This window comes from Symsagittifera roscoffensis, chromosome 1, assembly GCF_963678635.1.
Source record: "Symsagittifera roscoffensis chromosome 1, txSymRosc1.1, whole genome shotgun sequence".
In the NCBI taxonomy this organism is placed as follows: domain Eukaryota; kingdom Metazoa; phylum Xenacoelomorpha; order Acoela; family Convolutidae; genus Symsagittifera; species Symsagittifera roscoffensis.
In genome coordinates, this window is record NC_087062.1 from 100196693 (window position 1) to 100221132 (window position 24440).

Sequence of the window (24440 nt, forward strand, 5' to 3'; positions counted from 1 at the left end):
ATAAAATGACAAAATGAAAGAAACTTTCGAGCTGAAACTTTACGCCATATTCTTCGAAACCAACAATTGCTTCTGTTTTTTTTTTAAATTATTTTTAAGCTACGCAAAAAGAAGTAAAAAAATCAGTAGAGCAAAAACCCAAGTAGTATTATATCGTGTCCCGGATCCTAAGGGGGGGTCCTAACGTAAAGCAAAATCCTAGGAAAGGGGTCCTTAATTTTTTGGAGGACCCCTATCCTAGGATTTTGTAAATGATCGCAAGTTCCCACCCCTAAAGTAAAAGACCCCCTCCCTAGGATCTTGTTAAGCTGAGCTCAACAACCGGGACGCAATACAATAATTCCTTCTAATTCCTTTTAAAGCGGTCCCTTTTCCCGCGATAATTGAAATTAATCGTCCTAATTCCTGAACTTTTCTTTTTCATCCTAGTTTCATGTAGATATAATTTCCTGGCTTTCTTTCTTTTCGTACAAGATTTGTCATGCTATTAAAGTTTGTTATTGAAAACGAGTCTAAGGATTTCACACATTTGTTTGAATTAACACTTGGTTTGCGTCAGCTAGTTTATTTGCCTGAAGCTATTTATGTTAAAACAGTGATTGAGCTCAATACGAGTATTTTATTAGTTGTAAATAGGTAAAAACCAAAACATATACAAGTCGAAGTATGAAAACGACGAACAGTAAAAATCATCTTGAGACTTTAATGTTTATTGTTTTGGTTTTCATTGCGCTGTTTTTTAGGTGGTCGTTCTTCTGAAGCTTCAGATAAAATAAATGGGTTGTTTATAGGGGGACCTTCATGGACTCTTCTTCCTGTAGCTCTGTTTCTGAGTAGGGCCGCTGTAAGAATCCCCAATCTGGAAGTTGAAAATCGGGAGAACTGTTATCAGTTTCATTGTATGAGTTGGCCCACTCAGTGTTCATGTAAATGTCTTCTAGAAAAGCATTTTATTCAGCGGCTTTATGGCCAAAGGGCACTGTCGAAATTCCGTCGAAAAGTAGAAAACGTTTTGAGTCGAATGGTGATAATGCAAGTTTGTTTTGTTTCACTGTCATATTGGTGTGACCTTTCGAAACTATATTATAGTTATACACTCTCACTGTTTTTCCAGTGAATAATGGGTCCCTGAAGGTTTGATGGACCAGTTCTCTCTGTGCACTCCGTTTAATTCCTTTGGCACTCAATTTTTGAGTGCCTTCTAAACAGAAGCAAATCTTTTATTTTTTTCTAGAACGCAGGGGATAGTTTCATTTCACTTCAGTAACTCAATTTATAGGGAACAAAATTTCATTCATTTTACCAAAAAAGAGCAGAAGACTCTAAATTATGATTCAAAAAGAGGAACACAACGTGGTCTATTGATTAAACCCTTAATCCCAAATCTGGACGGGTATATTTTGAGGAAATCAAAAAATTCCGAAAAAATGGGCAAAAAGTGAAAAAAGTACCGAGTTGTGAAGCTTTTCTAAGACCGTAGGGGGTGGGGTAGGGTAAAAATTGCCCTAAATTTCATGCAGGCAGGTAGGTAAAACGCTACTGAATCCATTGGTACTACTTTTATGAGAATCTGACGGGTAGTTTTTTGGGAAAGCGAATTTTTCGAAAAAGCGTCTCAAAAAAAAAGATCTCATCTGGAAAAAAAACGTGTTCATACTACCTGTTTAATCGATTAAACCCTTGATTCCAAATTTATTTTCTCCAAGTCTCGGTAAACGTCATCAATTTTTATGGCATAAATAAAACTATCCGTGACGGAGTATAGGAGTTCCAAGTTTAGATTAGTTTCATTTTTTGATAATGAAACTGAAACATGAAACGCTTGGCGAGGTCTAGGATGGTTGCACCAACTATCATAGGTTTGTCCCACAATATTTTTGTTACTGAAAAGCTGATTGTGGCTAATTGATCGTCAATGATTTGAAAGCTTTTCATTGTGCTCAGAGCTGTTTTTTGTAAAAGTTCTCTCTCATTCCTTACAATCTCCAGCTTCTTTCTTCCTAACTTAGACTCCATTGTCTTACCGAAAGCTGAATTAACAATTAGCTTGTTGAAGTTCTCCTGGAATTTATTTACGGCGGCTTTTCGTGGGCGGGTGTTGAGGTCGACAAAGGGTGACATCCAGTGACTTTGGCGGAACTGAAGAACTTTTCCTAGGTGAGTTATTTTCATTCCCAGCTCATGGTACAATTATAGGGTAAGGTAGTGCAAAACATAACCTTCTTTAGGATGCAAGGTCTGTAGAAGCTTTGGCACTTTTGGCACTGTGGTGATTCCCACTTTTCCCAACATGTCGACTTGCTCGTTGCTCATTGCACCGATGTCCACTACTTCACGAGAGGGGGCAAGGGGGTAATCAGCAAAGAAGTCGTGAAGCTCTTCGGGTATGGTTAAATTGACTTCAGCTATATAACCCCACTCTGAGATTTCGCTGGTGAGCAGTATGTCTGCCAGACTTTTTTCAACTAATGAAAAATCGTTTAAGGGCAAAGGGCAGTGTTTCATTATCCCCCCGTACAAATTATTTGCATCAATATTGAGGATGTAGCTTGATGGTTCTGAGGGCGAAAAATCGTCGAGGTATTTTTTGTTTGCTTTGTAAAATCGGCGCGCGTAAACCGACGACATGCCTCCTCGTATCATTTGCTGCACAAGGTCTAGATGTTCACGGTCCGTTAAGAGTTTCAGTTCGGGCTGACAAACTTTTAGAAATGCGTCCCCAGAAAGGTTACTTGCCGTGAAGTGCCAGGCGCAATCCAGCCCGTATGTTTGATAGCAAACTTCACGAAAAGCTTCGAAAACAGAAGCAAGCAATAGCACATCTGTAGTCAAGTACAAGTCGTGGTAATCACTAAGTGAGCCACACTTCAGTTCGGTGAAAACTTTAAGGGCATGATTGTACTCGCTTCTTGAAACACTCACATCCCCTCCTGTTAGACTATTTTTCCACATTGCTCGTGAGGGAAGGCGAGTTTCTCGGAATTTTTCGAATGAGTTGAAGTATGAGTAGGGGTAATGCCCTTTCAGGTGAGCGGCCGAGTTTTTCAAAATATTTCTCCAGCAGAAAAAACTTTTCGTTGGGCAAATTATCGACAAGTTTTGCCAACGATGCTAGCATGAACCTATACGTATCGATGAATCTCAGATTTTTGTAGAGTTTTTTGATTTTTCCGTTTATGTCCGTGTACGTTTTTATATATACTGAGATTGTCAAGGATATATATTTTTCTTCAGATGCGGGTATTACGGAAAAAGTGTTTTCCGAATCGCTTTTTGCCAGCGCTTTGATTATAAAGTGTAACTCATAATTTGACAAATTATGAGCTACCACTGGAATGTAATTTGTTGTTTTTCTATTAACGTTACACTCATTGTGTGCCCAACTCAGGAAATTGTTGGTGTAATGGCAATGATCAAGTACCACTTGATCATTGTTGGAAAAATCATTCTCGCATATCTAACAAACTGTAGCATCTTCCCGTTACTGGTCTGTTATACCAGTGAAAGTGTAATTTTTCCTTTTTTCTACGTAAACTTGTCTCGCTAACGATTCAAGGGAGCTAATTAGCTCTTCCATCACATTCGGTCCTCTTTTAAGCTCAAACTTTAACAGGTCTTTTTTCCCAAATTCGATTACTGCTAACGCGTAGCCGCACGGTTGATGGATTTCAATTGTTTGCGTGCTAGATTTTCGCGGATCAGGTTGCGGTCCGTATACTGGTAAGAGCAGTGACTGCAAATCAAAGTAGATTACTCTGGGTACGTACCAACGAGCTGTTAAGTTTTTGAACTTGTGGTCATCTTTTCCCGGCTTGGGCATTGTTATGACGACATCTTTGTCTTGGTAGCACAATTCTTGATGTCTTCTCAGAGTTTCGAATGAAGCGCATGTGTGGAAACATTTGCGACAAATCTCAGATTGAAGTCGGTGCACTTTGTGCCGCACGTACTCGACCAGTTTCTGGAGATCACTTATCAACACAAAGTGATATTTTGATCCATCTGTCGGCAGCAACAAGTCCACAATCAGGCTAGTAGTGAATCTGCTCGATACTCTTATAAACAAAAATTCGCCATCGTTGTACCTGAACAGAAAAATAATTTTTATACCTAGGTTTGGAGTGAAATGAAAAGGGTGTTTGAATAGGTGAAGAACATTAAGGAAGGAATTTTGAGATTTTTAGAAGGCAATTAGAATTTGCTTACCGGAAGACGTTGATTTGACAATTGTTCAACTTTTCAAATCTGTCCATATCCATTAGACCCATTGGCATTTCGTATTCCCCATTGATTTTCACAATTCCTTCTTTGTCGAGATCGTAGGTTGAGACTTTGTTTTTCTCCAGTCACCGTCTAGATGTGGGGTAGAGGGCCGGCCCATTCACATTGTGATATGCGGCAACAAAGCAGTAGAGAAAGCAACGGTCATCATCTTTAATGTTGATATTTGTGAGCAGAGTAGATGCTGCGCTGAGTGCATCAGGTAGCTCGAGGTAGGATCCTGCTCTTATTGGTGAGAATGCCGCGAAACTGATTTGCAATTTTTCAATTCTGTCAATAATCCATCCGCTACCATGAGAAGAGAACGAATTGACTTGGTTGACCATATGTTCAATCAGTTCCAAAAATTGATCCCCAGCTATTCCCTCGAAGTACACTGTCAGTGTCTTAGTGTTCAGAAACAGCATGGTCCTTTCGAAGTTTCCACTGTCCCCGTCTTGCACAGTGGGAATTTTGATCATTCCCACTTCCACGTGGAATTACACCTTGTTCGGGCCCTCTTTGACCCTTTCCAGTATGAGAGCATCTATTTCCTCCTTGTTTTGCATCACGACTTGAAGCAAATCCATTTCTTTTTCACTAATTTTGAGATTTTATCGACGCAATTTGCCTCTGAACGCGCTTTCCGTTGGGGCAGCGGAAGACGTCGTCTCAATACCGTCCCAAACTGGCAATGCGTGCTTCTTCAGCAAGTGTTGTCCATAGCTTTCCGCGGTGAGAAATATTGTATGGCAATAGATACAATGACTATTGGAAGTCAAGTCATGTACCAGCTCGACATGCTCTCGGGCTTCCGACAAACTCTCGAATGATTCGAGACACTCATCGCAAACAGTTTGAGGAGGAGGGGGAGGAAGGATTTTGTGAACTTTTTGCTCATGTCTTCTCAAGTTTCTTTTAGAGCTCAGTATTTTTCCGCACTGCTGGCAAGGAACAGGTGTCGCGATAGAAGTAGAGTTCGGCATTATTTGTTGAAGTTACTGAAGTAATTCAGGAAAATTTCAAGAAGTAAAACTGGTTATGAAAAAGCAAAAGCGAGAAGTGACTAGCACTAAAAACTTTGCGGGTAAGGGCAAGTAGAAGCCATTAACGAGATTTATACTTCGCCGTCTTGACAATAAGTACTTTCCTTTCCGAAAACAGGGTTTATTACAGCTTTAAGCTCTATATGTCTCATCACTCTGTTCAAGTGCAAGGGTTTTGTATACTAAAAAGTGATTCATTTACAGCCTCAAGATTTTGCTGTTAATTTTAAGGGTTAGCGATACATTTTTTAAGTTTTGGCTTTTTTTTAGGGGACTGGTTCAGACTTTCAATTAACATTTCAGCACTAAATTACAAAATTTAAAGCTTAGAATGATTCGGATAGAGCCTAAAACTTTTTCTGACTAATTTTAACTGTGAAACATTAATTTCCTAATGATTTCAAGCCCACTTCTTGGTTTGCGTAAAAAGGTATAATAAAAAGTAGAAACATGAGATAAAATATTCAGAAAGTAAAGCCCTCAACTATCTAATTAGGTTGAAATAAAATAGTAAACCTAAAAAATGAAAATTTTGCAAATTGATACCAAAATAGTTACCGATGCATGATAAGCATAGATTGTCATATGTGGTTTGAAATTTTTAGGAGCTATCTGATACGTTATTAGGACAAGCGTAGAAACTAAAAAACAATTATAGCCCAATCAATGAGAGTAGACGCTTAAAAAGTTGTGATTTTTTGAGAAAATCTGATTTTTGTGAAAATATATTAAAAAAAAATTGGGAAAGAATTTTTTTCTCTCCAAATCCATTGAAACTACCCTCAATCAATTTGCCATGAATTTCTGAGCAGGATTAAGGGTCAAGTTAATTTTTCGAAAAAAAAACATAAATTTTCATATTTTTACATTTTTAACAAAAAATTGTCGGTTTTACACCCAAAACATGTATATAAATGTAATATTATGCAGATTTAAGGCTTAAAACACTCTCTGTTACTTTGCGTAAGACCTGGCTAACCCCATCGGGCACAAAATATGATGAGAGAGAGAGAGAGAACAGAGAGTGTTTGATAAAAAAGCCAAATAAATATGGTTGGACTAATATATATATGAAATAAATATATTCCAATTGGAGTTCATTGCTGAGCAAGTGTATTTATCTCTCATCTCTCTCTCTCTCTCTCTCTCTCTCTCTCTCTATTGTTCTTTCTCAAACAACAATTTTAGCGAAAAATTATTCTCGATTTGTAATTTTTTTTCTTGTTTTTCAAGTTTTTCTCTAACATTTTGCTGAAAACTTACAGGGCAAACTTTAATTGATCTATTAAGCAAAATAAAACACTGAGATGAAAAAATATACACACAGTAATGTTAAAACAGCCTAAAACTCAAATCAGACAAAAATGAAAATATAAAACCTTGGAATAATTTTTGAAACAAAGGAAAGTATTTTGTATAAGTTATTAGAACTCTCGAAACTGTAGTTTTCTCTTTTTTTTGGCGCATAGCAAGCTGCATTTGGAGGGGTGCCTTGAATGAGATCTGGGGTCACTAGATCAATTGTCTCAGCACTCGATGAAACCCGAGCATCCGAATAGGAAGTTGATTGTTCTGGAGTTGAAACTGCTCCCCTAACAAACGACTCGGGAGACATTGCTGTCGGAATGACCCAGTACGCTTCGCGCTCTGCATAATCACGAATACATCCCAACTGATTTTCATACAACGGCATTGACTCGCAGTCATACGCGAAATAATTTTTTCTTGGAGACTGCTCGAGCGAGGTTGTGTCGTTTATCTCCATCTTTTCTAATGCCGGATAGCTCTCGTGAATAGTGCAACTCTCGTACATTCGTTTTCGATTCTGTCGAAAAAGATCGATGTGATCAAGGAGGTAGTTCGGTAGCATGATATGACTTTTTGTAGTCCATTCCTCGTTATGATTCTCGTCGTTGTTTCGGGGAGCCAAGTCATTGAACGGACTTGCTGTAGACGGAGAGACTCTCTCTTTCTGTTGATGGATGACTGCAATCGACACTCTCGTATATGTTTGATAGATAATTTATCTTTCTCGATCAGACACTGAGATTATTTGTAAAGGACTAGTCATGACTTGAAGAGGTTTAAAGTTTTGTTAAAATAAAATGACTGAACTACCGAAATGAAATTGAGAGAATGAAAAGTATGAAAAGTTTATTAATGAGAATGAGATCAGGAAAGGGGTGGCATGGTTCAATTAGGTCAAAGCTAATAACTTTTTAGGCAAGGCTATAAAATTTCATTCATTCTTATACGCATGAGGCCTGAGGTCATGTTAGGAATGAATGTGAAAACCCGATTTTTTTTAGATTTATGTGATAGCTTTATTATAGTGGCTACAAAGACGTAGCAATTGTTCATAACAGCACATAACACTTACTTCTGCTTTAAGTTACATCATTTTTTTTGTCAGGAGTAGAATCAAAACTAAATTGACGCCCAAGAGTTGATGATCTCATAACTTTGCTTGGGGTTGCTTCTCCTGCTGGTGACAAAACTGCTGGTCGAGGTCGGGATACTGATCTTAACCGTTTTGTAACGGCGTTGAAGGCACTTTGAAGAAATCAAAAAAGTTTGAAAAAATGGCCTAAAAACCGAAAAATTGACTATTCCTAAGTGTATAGCTCTTCACCTAGACAAATTAGGGACGAGTCGTTTGTGAAGGGGGGTTCCTACAACTGGTCTATCGATTAAACCCTTAATCTAAAATCTGGACGGGTAGTTTTTGAGGAAATCGAAAAGATTTGAAAAAAGGCCAAAAAAGTCAAAAAAGTGACTTTGCCTAGGTCTATAGCTCTTCCCCTAAGCAAATTAGGGACCAGCCGCTTGTGCATGGGAGTTTTCTACAACCTGGTCTATCGATTAAACCCTTAATCTAAAATCTGGACGGGTAGTTTTTGAGGAAATCGAAAAGATTTGAAAAAAGGCCAAAAAAGTCAAAAAAGTGACTTTTCCTAGGTCTATAGCTCTTCCCCTAAGCAAATTAGGGACCAGCCGCTTGTGCATGGGAGTTTTCTACAACCTGGTCTATCGATTAAACCCTTAATCTAAAATCTGGACGGGTAGTTTTTCAGGAAATCGAAAATTTCCAAAAAAAATGGGCAAAATGTGAAAAAAGTACCGAGTTGTGAAGCTTTTCTAAGACCGTAGGGGGTGGGGTAGGGTAAAAATTGCCCTAAATTTCATGCAGGCAGGTAGGTGAAACGCTACTGAATCCATTGGTACTACTTTCATGAGAATCTGACGGGTAGTTTTTTGGGAAAGCGAATTTGTCCAAAAAGCGTCTCAAAAAAAAAAAAAAAAAAAAACCAGATCTCATCTGGAAAAAAAAAACGTTTTCATAATACCTGTTTAATCGATTAAACCCTTAATTCCAAATTTATTTTCTCCAAGTCTCGGTAAACGTCATCAGTTTTTATGGCATAAATAAAACTATCCGTGACGGAGTAAAGGAGTTCCAAGTTTAGATTTGGTTTCATTTTTTGATAATGAAACTGAAACATGAAACGCTTGGCGAGGTCTAGGATGGTTGCACCAACTATCATACGTTTGTCCCACAATATTTTTGTTACTGAAAAGCTGATTGTGGCTAATTGATCGTCAATGATTTGAAAGCTTTTTATTGTGCTCAGAGCTGTTTTTTGTAAAAGTTCTCTCTCAATCCTTACAATCTCCAGCTTATTTCTTCCTAACTTAGACTCCATTGTCTTACCGAAAGCTGAATTAACAATTAGCTTGTAGAAGTTCTCCTGGAATTTATTTACGGCGGATTTTCGTAGGCGGGTGTTGAGGTCGACAAAGGGTGCCATCCAGTGACTTTGGCGGAACTGAAGAACTTTTCCTAGGTGAGTTATTTTCATTCCCAGCTCATGGTACAATTTTAGGGTAAGGTAGTGCAAAACATAACCTTCTTTAGGATGTAAGGTCTGTAGAAGCTTTGGCACTTTTGGCAGTGTGGTGATTCCCACTTTTCCCAACATGTCGACTTGCTCGTTGCTCATTGCACCGATGTCCACTACTTCACGAGAGGGGGCAAGGGGGTAATCAGCAAAGAAGTCGTGAAGCTCTTCGGGTATGGTTAAATTGACTTCAACTATATAACCCCACTCTGAGATTTCGCGGGTGAGCAGTATGTCTGCCAGACTTTTTTCAACTAATGAAAAATCGTTTAAGGGCAAAGGGCAGTGTTTCATTATCCCCCCGTACAAATTGTTTGCATCAATATTGAGGATGTAGCTTGATGGTTCTGAGGGCGAAAAATCGTCGAGGTATTTATTGTTTGCTTTGTAAAATCGGCGCGCGTAAACCGACGACATGCCTTCTCGTATCATTCGCTGCACAAGGTCTAGATGTTCACGGTCCGTTAAGAGTTTCAGTTCGGGCTGACAAACTTTTAGAAATGCGTCCCCGGAAAAGTTACTTGCCGTGAAGTGCCAGGCGCAATCCAGCCCGTATGTTTGATAGCAAACTTCACGAAAAGCTTCGAAAACAGAAGCAAGCAATAGCACATCTGCAGTCAAGTACAAGTCGTGGTAATCACCAAGTGAGCCACACTTCAGTTCGGTGAAAACTTTAAGGGCATGATTGTACTCGCTTCTTGAAACACTCACATCCCCTCCTGTTAGACTATTTTTTCACATTGCTCGTGGGGGAAGGCGAGTTTCTCGGAATTTTTTGAATGAGTTGAAGTATGAGTAGGGGTAATGCCCTTTCTGTTTCAACATACTGACTTTTTCAGGTGAGCGGCCGAGTTTTTCAAAATAGTTCTCCAGCAGAAAAAACTTTTCGTTGGGCAAATTATCGACAAGTTTTGCCAACAATGCTAGCATGAACCTATACGAATCGATGAATCTCAGATTTTCGTAGAGTTTTTTGATTTTTCCGTTTTTGTCCGTGTACGTTTTTATATATACTGAGATTGTCAAGGATATTTATTTTTCTTCAGATGCGGGTATTACGGAAAAAGTGTTTTCCGAATTGCTTTTTGCCAGCGCTTTGATTATAAAGTGTAAATCATAATTTGACAAATTATGAGCTACCACTGGAATGTAATTTGTTGTTTTTCTATTAACGTTACACTCTTTGTGTGCCCAACCCAGGAAATTGTTGGTGTAATGGCAATGATCAAGTACCACTTGATCATTGTCGGAAAAATCATTCTCGCATATCCAACAAATTGTAGCATCTTCCCGTTCCTGGTCTGTTATACCAGTGAAAGTGTAATATTTCTTTTTTTCTACGTAAATTTGTCTCGCTAACGATTCAAGGGAGCTAATTAGCTCTTCCATCACATTCGGTCCTCTTTTAAGCTCAAACTTTAACAGGTCTTTTTTCCCAAATTCGATTACTGCTAACGCGTAGCCGCACGGTTGATGGATTTCAATTGTTTGCGTGCTAGATTTTCGCGGATCAGGTTGCGCTCCGTATACTGGTAAGAGCAGTGACTCCAAATCAAAGTAGATTACTCTGGGTACGTACCAACGAGCTGTTAAGTTTTTGAACTTGTGGTCATCTCTTTCCGGCTTGGGCATTGTTATGACGACATCTTTGTCTTGGTAGCACAATTCTTGATGTCTTCTCAGAGTTTCGAATGAAGCGCATGTGTGGAAACATTTGCGACAAATCTCAGATTGAAGTCGGTGCACTTTGTGCCGCACGTGCTCGACCAGTTTCTGGAGATCACTTATCAACACTTAGTGATATTTTGATCCATATGTCAGCAGCAACAAGTCCACAATCAGGCTAGTAGTGAATCTGCTTGATACTCTTATTGGCAACAACTCGCCATCGTTGTACCTGAACAGAAAAATGAGTTTTATACCTAGGTTTGGAGTGAAATGAAAGGGTGTTTGAATAGGTGAAGATTATTAAGGAAGGAATTTTGAGATTTTTAGAAGGCAATTAGAATTTGCTTACCGGAAGACGTTGATTTGACAATTGTTCAACTTTTCAAATCTGTCCATATCCATCAGACCCATTGGCATTTCGTATTCCCCATTGATTTTCACAATTCCTTTTTTGTCCAGATCGTAGGTTGAGACTTTGTTTTTCTCCAGTCACCGTCTAGATGTGGGGTAGAGGGCCGGCTCATTCACATTGTGATATGCGGCAACAAAGCAGTAGAGAAAGCAACGGTCATCATCTTTAGTGTTGATATTTGTGAGCAGAGTAGATGCTGCGCTGAGTGCATCAGGTAGCTCGAGGTAGGATCCTGCTCTTATTGGTGAGAATGCCGCGAAACTGATTTGCAATTTTTCAATTCTGTCAATAATCCATCCGCTACCATGAGAAGAGAACGAATTGACTTGGTTGACCATATGTAGTACACTGTCAGTGTCTTAGTGTTCAGAAACAGCATGGTCCTTTCGAAGTTTCCACTGTCCCCGTCTTGCACAGTGGGAATTTTGATCATTCCCACTTCCACGTGGAATTGCACCTTGTTCGGACCCTCTTTGACCCTTTCCAGTATAAGAGCATCTATTTCCTCCTTGTTTTGCATCACGACTTCAAGCAAATCTATTTCTTTTTCACCAATTTTGAGATTGTATCGACGCAATTTGCCTCTGAACGCGCTTTCCGTTGAGGCAGCGGAAGAAGTCGTCTCAATGCCGTTCCAAACTGGCAATGCGTGCTTCTTCAGCAAGTGTTGTCCATAGCTTTCCGCGGTGAGAAATATTGTATGGCAATAGATACAAGGACTATTGGAAGTCATGTCATGTACCAGCTCGACGTGCTCTCGGGCTTCCGACAAACTCTCGAATGATTCGAGACACTCATCGTAAACAGTTTGAGGAGGAGGGGGAGGAAGGAATTTGTGAACTTTTTGCTCATGTCTTCTCAAGTTTCTTTTAGAGCTCAGTATTTTTCCGCACTGCTGGCAAGGAACAGGTGTCGCGATAGAAGTAGAGTTCGGCATTATTTGTTGAAATTACTGAAGTAATTCAGGAAAATTTCAAGAAGTAAAACTGGTTATGAAAAAGCAAAAGCGAGAAGTGACTAGCACTAAAAACTTTGCGGGTAAGGGCAAGTAGAAGCCATTAACGAGATTTATACTTCGCCGTCATGACAATAAGTACTTTTCTTTCCGAAAACAGGGTTTATTACAGCTTTAAGCTCTATATGTCTCATCACTCTGTTCAAGTGCAAGGGTTTTGTATACTAAAAAGTGATTCATTTACAGCCTCAAACTTTTGCTGTTAATTTAAAGGGTTAGCGATACATTTTTTAAGTTTTGGCATTTTTTAGGGGACTGGTTCAGACTTTCAATTAACATTTCAGCACTAAATTACAAAATTTAAAGCTTAGAATGATTCAGATGGAGCCTAAAACTTTTTCCGACTAATTTTAACTGTGAAACATTAATTTCATAATGATTTCAAGCCCACTTCTTGGTTTGCGTAAATAGGTATAAAAAAAAGTAGAAACATGAGATAAAAGTATTCAGAAAGTAAAGCCCTCATTTATCTAATTAAGTTGAAATAAAATAGTAAACCTAAAAAATGAAAATTTTGCAAATTTGATACCATAATACCATAATAGTTACCGATGCATGATAAGCATAGATTGTCATATGTGGTTTGAAGTTTTTAGGAGCTATCTGATACGTTATTAGGACAAGCGTAGAAACTAAAAAACAATTATAGCCCAATCAATGAGAGTAGACGCTTAAAAAGTTGTGATTTTTTGAGAAAATCTGATTTTTGTGAAAATAAAAAAAAAAAATTGGGAAAATTTTTTTTTCTCTCCAAATCCATAGAAACTACATAGAAATTGTCAGTTTTACACCCAAAACATGTATATAAATGTAATATAATGCAGATTTAAGGCTTAAAACACTCTCTGTTACTTTGCGTAAGACCTGGCTAACCCCACCGCGCACAAAATATGATGAGAGAGAGAGAGAACAGAAAGTGTTTGATAAAAAAGCCAAATAAATATGGTTGGACTACCAACAAGAAAATGTTGGACCCTTCCATATTTATTTTTCTTTTGAAAAGAAAGCAATATCCCGAAAAGGATATTCCAATTGGGGTTCACTGCTGAGCAAGTGTATTTATCTCTCTCTCTCTCTCTCTCTCTCTCTCTATCGTTCTTTCTCAAACAACAATTTTAGCGAAAAATTATTCTCGATTTGTAATTTTTTTTCTTGTTTTTCAAGTTTTTCTCTAACATTTTGCTGAAAACTTACAGGGCAAACTTTAATTGATCTATTAAGCAAAATAAAACACTGAGATGAAAAAATATACACACAGTAATGTTAAAACAGCCTAAAACTCAAATCAGACAAAAATGAAAATATAAAACCTTGGAATAATTTTTGAAACAAAGGAAAGTATTTTGTATAAGTTATTAGAACTCTCGAAACTAGTTTTCTCTTTTTTTGGCGCATAGCAAGCTGCATTTGGAGGGGTGCCGTGAATGAGATCTGGGGTCACTAGATCAATTGTCTCAGCACTCGATGAAACCCGAGCATCCGAATAGGAAGTTGATTGTTCTGGAGTTGAAACTGCTCCCCTAACAAACGACTCGGGAGACATTGCTGTCGGAATGACCCAGTACGCTTCGCGCTCTGCATAATCACGAATACATCCCAACTGATTTTCATACAACGGCATTGACTCGCAGTCATACGCGAAATAATTTTTTCTTGGAGACTGCTCGAGCGAGGTTGTGTCGTTTATCTCCATCTTTTCTAATGCCGGATAGCTCTCGTGAATAGTGCAACTCTCGTACATTCGTTTTCGATTCTGTCGAAAAAGATCGATGTGATCAAGGAGGTAGTTCGGTAGCATGATATGACTTTTTGTAGTCCATTCCGCGTTATGATTCTCGTCGTTGTTTCGGGGAGCCAAGTCATTGAACGGACTTGCTGTAGACGGAGAGACTCTCTCTTTCTGTTGATGGATGACTGCAATCGACACTCTCGTATATGTTTGATAGATAATTTATCTTTCTCGATCAGACACTGAGATTATTTGTAAAGGACTAGTCATGACTTGAAGAGGTTTAAAGTTTTGTTAAAATAAAATGACTGAACTACCGAAATGAAATTGAGAGAATGAAAAGTATGAAAAGTTTATTAATGAGAATGAGATCAGGAAAGGGGTGGCATGGTTCAATTAGGTCAAAGCTAATAACTTTTTAGGCAAGGCTATAAAATTTCATTCATTCTTATACGCATGAGGCCTGAGGTCATGTTAGGAATGAATGTGAAAACCCGATTTTTTTAGATTTATGTGATAGCTTTATTATAGTGGCTACAAAGACGTAGCAATTGTTCATAACAGCACATAACACTTACTTCTGCTTTAAGTTACATCATTTTTTTTGTCAGGAGTAGAATCAAAACTAAATTGACGCCCAAGAGTTGATGATCTCATAACTTTGCTTGGGGTTGCATCTCCTGCTGGTGGCAATACTGCTGCTCGTGGTCGGGATACTGATCTTAACCGTTTTGTAACGGCGTTGAAGGCACTTTGAAGAAATCAAAAAAGTTTGAAAAAATGGCCTAAAAACCGAAAAACTGACTATTCCTAAGTGTATAGCTCTTCCCCTAGACAAATTAGGGACGAGCCGTTTGTGTAGGGGGGGGTTCCTACAACCTGGTCTATCGATTAAACCCTTAATCTCAAATGTGGACGGGTAGTTTTTGAGGAAATCGGAAAGATTTGAAAAAAGGTCATTTTCTTAGGATCTTGCTTTACGTGAGGATCCCCCCTTAGGAAGGACCCCCCCTTAGGATCCCGAAACAAATATAACAATTAATATGATTCATATAGTTAACCAGGACCAATAATTAGGACCCCAAAAATTGGAATTAGAAAGAATTTTGTATCGTGTCCCTTGTTGTTAAGCTAAACTTAGCAAGATCTTAAGTAGGGGGTCTTCTGCTTTTTGGGTGGAAAATTTCTTTCGCTTACAAAATCCTATGATGAGGATCCTCCAAAAAATTAAGGACCTATAGAGCTATAGACTTAGGAAAAGTCACTTTTTTGACTTTTTTGGCCTTTTTTCAAATCTTTGTTATTGCCCGTAGGGAGTGGGGTAGGGTAAAAATTGCCCTAAATTTCATGCAGGCAGGTAGGTGAAACGCTACTGAATCCATTGATACTACTTTTATGAGAATCTGACGGGTAGTTTTTTGGGAAAGCAAATTTTTCGAAAAAGCGTCTCAAAAAAAAAAACCAAATCTCATCTGAAAAAAAAAGTGTTTTCATAATACCTGTTTAATAAATCAAACAGGAATTTCAACTAGGTCGAAAGTTCATTTTCCCGAAACAAATATAATAATTAATATAGTTTTTTGGGAAAGCGAATTTTTCGAAAAAGCGTCTCAAAAAAAAAAAAAAACCAGATCTCATCTGGAAAAAAAAACGTTTTCATAATACCTGTTTAATAAATCAAACAGGAATTTCAACTAGGTCGAAAGTTCATTTGCCCGAAACAAATATAACAATTAATTTGATTCATATAATTAACCAGGACCAATAATTAGGACCCCAAAAATTGGAATTGGAAAGAATTTTGTATCGTGTCCCTTGTTGTTAAGCTAAACTTAGCAAGATCCTAAGTAGGGGGTCTTCTGCTTTTTGGGTGGAAAATTTCTTTCGCTTACAAAATCCTAGGATGAGGGTCCTCCAAAAAATTAAGGACCCCTTTCCTAGGATTTTGCTTTACGTGAGGATCCCCCCCCCTTAGGAAGGACCCCCCCTTAGGATCCGGGACACGATACAATACTACTAACCCATTCAAGCAAAAAATAATAATAAAACAAAATTAAACTTAGTAAACTTACAAACTACAGACCTACTTTTAATTATAGTTAGAATGGTCTAAATGAGTAAAAAAAGATGATTCGAAATCCTTTTTGCGTTGGACCGAAAGCCGACAGAAGTAAGCAGATAAACGATAGTGTGACAATTGAAGTTTTCCCAATAGAACATTTGGAAACTGTGAAAATTATGTTGCAAAGGCGCGTATTGACCTCTGGACGTAAAAGGAAGGGACCTGAAATGCACAGAGGCTGCACAATGAAGCGAGTTATAGATACCTACATACAGACTTGTTTTTTATTTTCTTTGGTATACAAGATAAAAAAGATATTAAGGTCCAGCTGGGAATCGAGCCCGAGACTAGTCGCCTCTAAGAAAAGTGAATTACACTAAAAACAAGTCTAGTCTCAGATTACAAGTCACTTTCTCTTGCCAGTGAAAACATCAAACAGCCACAAAAGTTGGCATTCCAGGTTTTTTTTCTGATTCCCAAATTTTTTTTCGCAAAATAATTTTTTTTTAATTTTAAACTATCCCACTATTTCCTCCATTGCAATTTCAATTGCAGTCGACTGAGATGTTTTGCAATAGTTTTCGAGATTAATTTGATTTTTCTGATGTAAATTGGTTTCTTCAAGGTCTTTTTGAGCCTTGTTTGTTGCACCAGATGATATATGACCATATAATTACCTGCTGCATTAAAACACCGTCTGTTTGTCACTTCATCTGTTTTCAAGCGGACAAGTTAGCGCAGTTCTTTTTTAAATGATTAGTTCTACTCTTATTCTTAGTTTTCTTAGTCCCATAGTATCTGGCAAAACTCAAAGTCAAGTTGAACTTTAATTTTAGAGTTCCTGCACAAGCAATTTGATCTGATAAGCAGAATACAATATAGCATTAGGGTTCAGCTATGAATCAATTTTAGTTAGTTTTAGGTTTTTCACCGTTTATAAGTAAAAAAAAATACATAAAACTAAGAAACTGCCTAAAAATAGAAATTTTATTAGTAGAAATTCCATCTGGTTTGCGTTAATTTCTTATTTGAGTCATTCGGATCTCGTTAACTATTCCCTCCTAGGGTATCGAGTAAAAAATTGCCACTCCTATAAAGAAATAGTTTGATGGATAAAATTTTTGTAAATTTTGTACCTAGTAAAAAATGTCGCTCCTTTGCAGAAGCGGTGAAAAATTCAAAAACATCAAGAGGCCAAACTGTGCATTTTGTGAGTTTTAAGCGGATTCCACAACAAGCCAAAAAGAGAATTGTCACGGAACTCGCAGCATTGCTATTTTGTTTTATTTTCTTTGTTATTTTGGATTCAACGGTTAAATAGTTAAAACAATGTAATGCTCAACATTTCAACATTGCAAAAAAAAAGCTTATTTGCGGAATCTGCAACAAAATTTGTGGAATCCGCAACAAAAATTGCGGATTTTGGAACAATTTGCGGAAACCACAAACAATTAACAATACATGTGTTTGATAAGCTTAAATTGTTGTAGAGTCCGCAATTGTAAGTGCAATCTGCAAATTGTAACCGGTATCCGCAAATTGCGAGTCGATTCCGCAAATTGTGAGCGGAATCCGCTTGAATTGCGGAATCCAAATACATTGGCGGAATCTGCTTACATTTGCCAAATCCGGTACAATTAGATAAAAAAGCTCGTTGCGGTATTCGCAAAAAAACTAATGTACCAACAAAAATTACATTACATGTATTTGTGCGCGGAATCCACAAAAATTCTGTAAGTAGAATCCACTTACATTTTCCACCATGTTTATAGACTTGTCTCTGGATTCCGGTGACCTACAGACACCAAACTATGCACCTTTTCAGTGCACGGCTTGGCCTCGTAGTGGAGATCTAAGAACTTATATCGAGAACATGGCGTATGTTGTAGCATTGCTCTGATTCGATTGATCTAATGAGCGGAAGTTGAGGTTGAGGTACAATGTTTATAGATACAAGCGCTTCACTGTATACTTCAAGTTTTGCTTCAAAATTTTATTAATTGTTTGTGTTTGTGTTTTAAGTTCTTTTTGCTAATTTTGTTTTTATAGTTCGGCTACTTTTTTTGAACAGAATGACGGTGTTAGATCAGCCCCTAGTCGATCACGGAGGATTATCTTGCAAGATATTGTAAGATTTTTCCATACGAGGGTTTTTTTTGAAAATCATACAACATGGAGGTGAACTAGGAATATCTTGCAACATAGAGCTTATTCTACAAGAATCTTGTTAGAGTATCTTGTATTTTGTAATTCTTTGATTCTTTTTAAATATTTTTTCTTTTTGTGATTTTATTATGCAGGGGTGGATCTAGGACTCTCTTGAGGCTGGGGGTTGGATTTAAAAAAAACTTCGCGCGCTCCCTCCTCATAATTAGTTTATTTTGGCGCTCAAGGGGCCTACGGAAAAGTTTAAGGGCCAAAAATCTCAAAATGCATATCTCAAAATGCATAGGTGGGACCTTTGTGTCGGCAGGGCGTCGTGTCACTGAGAGGGGGATAGGGAGGTGTCTGTCCCCCCTTAACCTGGTACTGCTATTATGTATCTATTCTGTATCCTGTTATGAAATTCTGTAAAGATTTTTTTTGATAAAACTTTCGGTGGAGAGGCAAAATCAAGAAAAAAATTGTCAATAAAACCAAGTTTTGTACTTTTTTTGGCGCGCGCTCCACGCGTTCAACTCAAAACTATTAAATTTTAATACTCTTTTTAGGTTGTTTACTGGAATTCCGAAAAAAAAGTTTCTTACCGGATAGTCGAATGATCAGCCAAAAAAAATTGTTCCCGTGTAGCCAAAAAAATTGCGTTCAAATGTATTCGCACTTCTTTTGCTATCGAATTCAATGAAAGCAAAACTATTTCATTAAGGAAATGTTCTAAGTCTCTTGGATTTTTTGAAAGCTTAGTTCCGAAAAAAAAGAAAACTTAAACGTTCCAATCAAATTATTCCAAGTTTTGTGACAAATTTAACTATTTAGTCATGTTTTTTTTTGCTAATTACTCTATTAAAAAATTTTAAGTTTTTTCGGGTATCCGGGAATGCCGCTCTGTGAGATAGCACCGACAAATGCACAGGAAACGAATACTTTACAAAAACCAAAAGCTCAACTGCGAAAATCAAATTAGAGTGTGAGCAACTTCTTAAAGTTTTTTCTGTAAAAACAGAAAAGACACGACCTAAATAACAGTCTCCTCTTCATTCTTTGATAAAAAATTATGACAAACGCCATAGTATGCGCAAACTTTAATTCCCAAAATTTATCTGTTTTTGAGATTTTTAAGGATGCAAATGATAATGACAGATTAGTGAACTAATTTTGGATAACTTACTGGGTCTTGTTCATCTGACTTCTGCACTTCAATCCAGGCGATGAGAGTTCCCCTCTTAGAGCCAGTGGAAGGGTGGACCTCTGACTCACTTCCAGGTCCAGTTGATGCTCCAGTGCCAGTGCCAGTGTCATCTTCGTTTGTTCCCTCGGTTTTCCCACCTGTGCCAGTCGTACTTGGACCACCCTGCAGACAGACAAGACAACTGCAACTAAATTTTACAAAAACACTGCTTTTGACTTATTTTTCATCTACAAATTTGTTATTTCATTAATGACCCAACAACAGAAAAAAGAAACGCATAATACATTCATTGCCATTTTCTGAAGACGTTTCCTCTTTTATTGAAAAGCTTATCGAAGCAAAGGGAGCAAACTACAAAGACCAGGGGTGGATCTAGGAATTATAAGAGGAGAAGGGTGGCGTTTCAAAAAATTTTAAAGAGTTTTTTTATAGGTAGACCAAATTCGATAAGACCAAATTTTCCGAGCTCTACCCAAGTCACGATAAAGATCCGGGTTTCATCGAGTTGTCTGTGCCGTTTTCTACGCCCGTTTTTGGCAAATTTTTGAGGAAAACAGGCCAAAATTGAGATCTGGACCAGAAGATTGAGTTTCTTTGTGCGCGTTCCCCTCACAAAATTAATATTACTCGGTTTTAGAATTGTTAATCCCTCTGCTCAAAAACGTATTCTCAGTCGAGTATTGTTTGGGTCTGTTTTTCTTTATTTCCGCTTCCGTATCATTTTTTTCAATCCTCCGTAACCCATTTTTGCCACAATTTGTACGGAGGCCTTGTGAGAAAACAGTTAATACTTTTTTGCTTGTACTCTTGAGTGTTTTACGTCAGAGAACTGATCTTTCATCTTTCACTTTCATTCAATAAATACTGGTTTATTGAAGATGGATGCTTTGCAATCTTTGGCTTTATCGAATGAAAAATGAAGCACTGTTAGGTCACTTTTGTATTTATCAACGAATAAAAGCTAAATTAAATTCAATTCTGAAGAACAGGGGAGGAATGAGGGGGCTAGGGGGTCGACAAAAAAAGGTCGACAACATTTTCGAAATTTTTGATAATTCGCCCCCCCCCTCGAGAAAATCCTAGATCCGCCCCTGCTAGTGAATTGGGAAAATTAATTAACACTGATTTTCAGTATATTCATATCGAGGAACATAGCCAAAAAACAGCTGGATAAAATTCTTTGAATGCAAGTAAACAAAAAAAAAACTTTCGACAACTTTCGACTTTCCAAGAAGAAATAGCTGGCCTTCAAGTTATTTAAAAGTTTAGAGAAATTTATAATTGCCATTTAATTTTTTTAACCTAGTTAGAGAAAACTGGATCTAAAGGTAAAGTTTTTTCGATGGGAAATTTGATACTCAAATTCCATTTTTCTAAATTAGGTTTTTGCTAATCGATAGTGGAGCTTGCCTTTCATTTAACAAAGGAATTGAACTGAACATTTAACTGAACTAAATAACCGTAAAAAACTTTAATTTTTAGACTTCCTCTAATCTTGTTTGCCAGAGCAGCTAGTTTTCATTCAATTTTTCTTTTTGTAGAGCAAGAAGAGGTCAGTTGATATTTGATACTCTCGTTTAAGTATTTAATTTTCGTTGATCGACAAAGAAGCACCGTTTCAAAATAACTCTATGCATATGGAAAAATAAATTCCTGTCAATCCGGATTTCAGATTAAGGCATTAGAAAATTGGAAGTTTTAAAAAAAAACAATTCAAAACAAAAATGAAAAGTATTAATTCTCTTAACTTTTAGCCATTAAAGATGGAAAAACTTACTATAAAATTTACTATAAGCGACCAAAAAACTGTTTTTTTTTTGAATTTTTCGATCTTCGCAAATATATACCATTAAGCTGATCCCTAAAAACAGGTTCAAGATGTTATTTTTTGTTTAACGCTATAAATTCTGAAAAGTGAATTCTTTTTTGAAACTGAAAAAACACTTCATTTCATGCAGCTCTGCGTATTGTTCGAACATTCGAAGAAAATGATGGAATATTCGAGCTTAAGATGGTTTTTTTTCCACACCAATCTCTACGTTTCAACAAGCATTTCTTGAAAGAATTTTTAAATATCATTTGAAAGGTTTCGTTATCTTGAAATTAAATTTTTAACACAATTTTTGGCGATCTTTTCACTAAAATCATGGAAGTTTAAAGATAGCCAATTTGAGACAAATAAAACGCAATGTTTCGTGCTATTACCGCGTACGCAGCACGCGTTAATACGGAGTTGCAATCCGTATTATAAATCTTTGATTGAACTCGCAAGAAAAAAAAACAAAAAAATTGAATAAATTTAAAACTCAAGTTTTTAATCAATTCGATCAAAATGAGAAGTTTTTTAATGATAGAAAAAAACATAGCTGAATTTATTCTTGAGCATCAAGAATCTTATAAGATAGTCCCTCGAAGATTGGAAAAGAATCATAGCGCAGGTAAACAGAAAAAAAAACATTGAATTTGTTGGAAACATTTCAACGTTTGAAATTCAAAGAAAAAAATTGGAGCCCTTTAAGCTTTTTGAATTTCTAGAACGAATTATGATAATCGCTTTTTTGTAATTATTAAACCAACTTGAGAAAAATTGATCAAGAGGTTAAGTTTTTAATCCTCATGAAATTAAAAAATTAAATTCCACTTTTGAAACTAAAAATTGTTCACGTATTTTTGCGCAATTTCCACGTTTGTATTTGGAGAGTGCTATTCAGGTCATTTTCAACAGATAAATTGAACTCAAAAAGTGCATATGTACCTAAGTGCATTCATAAGTGCATCAATAAGTATGAATATATATCTTTAGTTATTAGAGCATTTTAAGACTTTTTCCTGAGAAAAAAAATCACCAAGACCTATATAAGAGTCATCACTACGTTCATTACTCTCATTAACTACTAAGATGCACGTACTTAATTCTGACCCGTTTGAGAAAACTGGATGGATCAATAGGAAGCTTTTATCCGGTAGGAAACCTAAAGTATAACATCATAGGTGATTATCTTTCTTCGCAGCAATGGCTCTTCCAGGAGAATAAACCTCATTTGAACTTTCCGATTGAAAAACCAAAAGACAAACCATTAAAATTTTAGTAACTTTACGTAAATTTATCACAGGTAAATATCTTTCCAGTTATAAGCTTAGGACAACAATACCTTTTGAATGGTATAAGAAATTCCGTCAAACATGGCTAGCTAAAAAGTCGAAATTTGCCTGAAGAAAAACAAAAACTTCCGATACTTTCGTTACGAAAGTCGGAACAAGAACTAGCACTATCTTATGAGTATCTTCATTTCGTACAGAAACGCGCTAAAGTGTACGTATTTAATTCTGACCATGTAATAGAAATGAACTGTAGAAGAACCAAGAAGAAGTTTGAAACGTGATTTTTATCAGAACGCGAAATTTTTTTCTCTTTCTTTCGACCGATTAAGAGAAGTAGCGTTTGATATGGTTTCACACACACATACACACACACACACACATACAAACCGATACGCACACACATGAGAGATTTACAGTAGAATCCTAATTTGTAATTTCCTGCCTAAATTCATCAACAACTAAGCGTTTTTTGAAACCGATTACACTCAAAAATTTGCTTCAGATTGTACAGGCGGTTTCTTAAACAGAAATTGAAGCGAAATTTCAAAATAAATCACTCAAAACCGTTCAAATGTTGGTCGGTTTCCGTGTGATCATTTTAATCTAATTGCCCAGCATTCTGGCGGCAAATTTTGGGTAGATTTAAAAGTTCCAGGAAACTTGAATCCCTCACAACCCAAAGGGTCAAGTGTCCCACTTTTGGTAGCAAGATTTGACACCCATTTTTTGGCGACCAACTGGCAAGTTTTTTTGAAGGCGCCTTTGGTACTGATTGATACAATATTTGGGCTGATTACTCGAAAACAAAAAGATACTCAAAACATCATTACAGATAACTTATTACGCATTATGTTGTGAGTTTGAAAAGGAACCTGGTGGGGTTGGTCGCCAGAGTGGACATTAATTCTGGGTATGGACAGATTGGACTTGACGGATACGAAGTCACTGCTGCTGTTTCCCCCAGTCGAAAGACTCCACTCCTTGTTGCCCTTCAGAAGCCCCTCCTCCTCTTCCTCATCTTCCTCGTGCAGTTCCTGATGGCCCACTGCCTCCACTCGGTCCCCCTCTTTCCTGCCCTTACTCTCTCTGTCCCCCGAGGAGGCGGAGGCGGAGGCGGATGTTGATGTGGTTCCGGGGGCACCTGAAGAGGTCTTCTGCAACCTGAAGTCCATCTTGTCAACTGAACTGTAGTGTGCGTTGCTGGAGGCACCACTGCTCCTCCCTTTTCCTTTCTCATCCTCAGTTGACCCCTACAAGTTCAAAGCAGTTACTTAGTCCACAAGTAGTTCGTTCATTCATCTCAAAACAAACAGGCGATCCAGTTTGAAGCAAAGACGCCAGTAAATGAATCACCGCGGCAAACATTAACAGCACAAAATTGAACATTACTTTTGCTTACATGTAGTTTAACTTTCTATCCCAATTAAATGTATCACCATCCTCATCTTATCACCATGAATAAGACAAGTTCTTCCTCTTCTTTTTAGTGTAAATTTAATGTCGGTGTGATTGTCATACCCTAAAAGAACCTCAAAAAAAAAAAACAATTTCAAATTGAATGTATCCAGATGTTCATTTAACTATGCATGAGGCAGAACATATGTTGGCTCAATCCTAATCCAATCAACAAACCAATTAAAAGGGTTTTTGACACTGTCTTTTTTATGCAAAAACTAGTAATGAAGGCAAGGAAACAATAAAAAATGAAGAAAAATATTTACATTCTTAGACATTTTTGAATTTCACGAATAGTTTAAGATTGGCATTTTTTTGATTAAATTACCAAAATTTGAGAGAACTGAACCAATAGCTAAAATTTTTACTTTGCTGAAAAATTTTTTAAGTAAATTCCATTTTCGAAAACAGAAATTGATCATTTTTTCAGAGACTTTAACATT

The 24440-nt window shown here is 37.2% G+C and overlaps 1 protein-coding gene across 1 annotated transcript in view; it reads right to left on the reverse strand.

Annotated features, from left to right (window-relative positions):
* LOC134841269 (uncharacterized) overlaps positions 1–24440 on the reverse strand; it is a 149655-nt gene that overhangs the window by 11228 nt on the left and 113987 nt on the right. Inside the window, exons 20-21 of the mRNA XM_063857147.1 lie at positions 23415–23792; positions 19420–19602 (exon numbers count right to left, since the gene is read on the reverse strand). Of these exons, the coding sequence (XP_063713217.1) occupies positions 19420–19602; positions 23415–23792 (561 nt within the window). The remainder of the gene's footprint in view (positions 1–19419; positions 19603–23414; positions 23793–24440) is intronic.